The sequence below is a fragment of the Triticum dicoccoides genome, chromosome 4B (assembly GCF_002162155.2).
Source record: "Triticum dicoccoides isolate Atlit2015 ecotype Zavitan chromosome 4B, WEW_v2.0, whole genome shotgun sequence".
Taxonomy (NCBI): domain Eukaryota; kingdom Viridiplantae; phylum Streptophyta; class Magnoliopsida; order Poales; family Poaceae; genus Triticum; species Triticum dicoccoides.
In genome coordinates, this window is record NC_041387.1 from 18,932,288 (window position 1) to 18,934,983 (window position 2,696).

At 53.7% G+C, this 2,696-nt stretch overlaps 1 protein-coding gene across 1 annotated transcript; it reads left to right on the plus strand.

The window, feature by feature from the left end:
• Nucleotides 1-1,374: 1,374 nt before the first annotated feature.
• Nucleotides 1,375-2,184, plus strand: LOC119292433 (blue copper protein-like). The gene is made up of 3 exons (XM_037571277.1): nucleotides 1,375-1,402; nucleotides 1,484-1,567; nucleotides 1,664-2,184. The coding sequence occupies exons 1-3, from the start codon at nucleotides 1,375-1,377 to the stop codon at nucleotides 2,182-2,184; spliced, it is 633 nt and encodes a 210-aa protein (XP_037427174.1).
• Nucleotides 2,185-2,696: the final 512 nt, after the last annotated feature.

Here is a 2,696-nt window from a genome sequence, read left to right on the forward strand (position 1 = left end):
CGGCGCCACCGAGTTCAGATGTCATAGCCACTGCCACAAACCCTAGGCAAATCGGTTTCACCGATAGGGATCTCGGTCTCACTGAGATGGGATTGTAATCTCTCTGTTTCCCTCCATAACGTTTCGGTCTAGCCGAAGTGAGCGATTGGTCCCACCGAGATTACAATGTAAACTCTCTGTTTCCCTTTCGTAACTTTTCGGTCTCACCGAAAGAGCGATTCGGTCCCACCGAGTTTACTTGACCAACTCTCTGGTTAGCTAATTACCAAAATCGGTCTCACCGAGTTTGTGTAATCGGTCTCACCGAGATTACGTTATGCCCTAACCCTAAACATATCGGTCCTACCGAGTTGCATCTCAGTCCCACCGAAAATCCTAACGGTCACTAGGTTTACTAAATCGGTCCGACCGGGTTTGTTGATTCGGTCCCACCGAGTTTGGTAAATTGTGTGTAACGGTTAGATTTTGTGTGGAGCCTATATATACCCCTCCACCTCCTCTTCATTCGTAGAGAGAGCCATCAGAACAAACCTACACTTCCAACTTACCAGTTCTGAGAGAGAACCACCTACTCATGTGTTGAGGCCAAGATATTCCATTCCTACCATATGAATCCTGATCTCTAGCCTTCCCCAAGTTGCTTTCCACTCAAATCTTGTTTCCACCAGATCCAAATCCTATGAGAGAGAGTTGAGTGTTGGGGAGACTATCATTTGAAGCACAAGAGCAAGGAGTTCATCATCAACACACCATTTGTTACTTCTTGGAGAGTGGTGTCTCCTAGATTGGCTAGGTGTCACTTGGGAGCCTCCGCCAAGATTTTGGAGTTGAACCAAGGAGTTTGTAAGGGCAAGGAGATCACCTACTTCGTGAAGATATACCGCTAGTGAGGCAAGTCCTTCGTGGGCGATGGCCATGGTGGGATAGACAAGGTTGCCCCTTCGTGGACCCTTCGTGGGTGGAGCCCTCCGTGGACTCGCGCAACCGTTACCCTACGTGGGTTGAAGTCTCCATCAACGTGGATGTACGATAGCACCACCTATCGGAACCACGACAAAAACATCCGTGTCTCCAATTGCGTTTGAATCCTCCAAACCCTTCCCTTTACATTCTTGCAAGTTGCATGCTTTAATTTCCGCTGTTAATATACTCTTTGCATGCTTGAATGAATTGTGTGAAGATTGCTTGACTTGTTCAAAGATAGCTAAAATCTGCCAAAGTCTAAAATTGGGAAAATGTTAGGTTTTTAGTTGGTCAAGTAGTCTAATCACCCCTCTCTAGACATACTTCAAGGTCCTACAGCCCACACATCAACCCTCTTCTTACTCCTATCTCTCCCTCTCTTTGGCATTTCTACAAACACCTTGTGTGCGCATGCAAGCCACCTCCGCCGCCGACCATTGTCGGCGCTCACTTGCGCACGACGGCGCACACGCTCACGTCAGGGGCGGCTAAGCGCACGGCTGTTAGTGGTTGCCTCCAGTACCGTCACCGCAGCAGCATCATCCGGGGGCAGACTACACCACCTGGGCCAGCGACAAGAAGATCAAAGTCGGCGACACCCTCGGTTAGTGCATGCCGGCCATGTACTTTTCGAGTAGTAACATTTTCATCTGGTGTAACACCATGGACGCGCGCAGCAATTTTTGGTTTACCTTCGCAGTGTTCAACTACGCCGGCGGGGGGCACAACATGGCGGAGGTGAGCGCGGCGGACTATGCATCATGCTCCGCCGCGAACGCGCTCAGCAGCGATGGCAGCAGTGCCACCACCATCGCGCTCAAGACCGCGGGGAAGCACTACTTCATCTGCGGCGTCACCGGCCACTACAGCAACGACATGAAGCCCGCCGTCGACATCGCCGCCGCCACCACCGCCTCGCCGCCGAAGGCGTCCCCGACCCCGGACACCCCCGACACCCCCTCCACCACCCCAACTTCGCCATCCACCCCCGGCGCCACGCCCAAGACCCCGGCGACCGTGCTCGCGCCCCCGACCAAGCAGTCGGAGTCCGGTGCCACCGGACTCAGGGCCATTGGCGACGGACACGACAGGAGCCTATGCCACACTACCAGCACCGACAGGAGGTGGAAGAGGAATCGGAACCGCACCGCCACCGGGCATATTGGAATGCCCGTGGTAAGGGCGCTGGGAGCCACAATGAATTGCATGGGTCGTCATTGATCCCGATCGATTGAGTTGGGAAAAATAGAAGAATGACGAATGCACAAGTACTTACGCTGATGATCTCCTGGATTTGGCGCTCCTCCAAATCTGTGAGCGGGGAAGGAGCGGTGGCTTCCATGCCATCTGTCCACTTCACGGCGAGCAGGTAGTTGAACAGGACGGTGAAGGCCTTTCCTGCGAGCCCTAGGCAAATCAAGGAAGGAAGGATTCATGCATGCATGCCGAGTCAGTGCGGATCGGATCAAACTCCATGGCTTGATTAATTTGGAGGTCGACAAGGGAGGGAGGGAGGGAGGTAGGGAGAGACGCTTACTTGGAGAGCCGTCGTGACGTCCCCAAGAAGGCCGGGCTCGACGTTGAAGAGGCAGGATGTGCCTCCGGATGAAGTCCCCGCTGACGTGACTCGCCGTCAATCCCGACTCCTTCAGCTCGAGGATCCGACTAAGCAGTGTCTTGATCTTCTTGGACGGAACGGGCTCTGCTATCCACTCCCGGCGAGAGACGGCCTA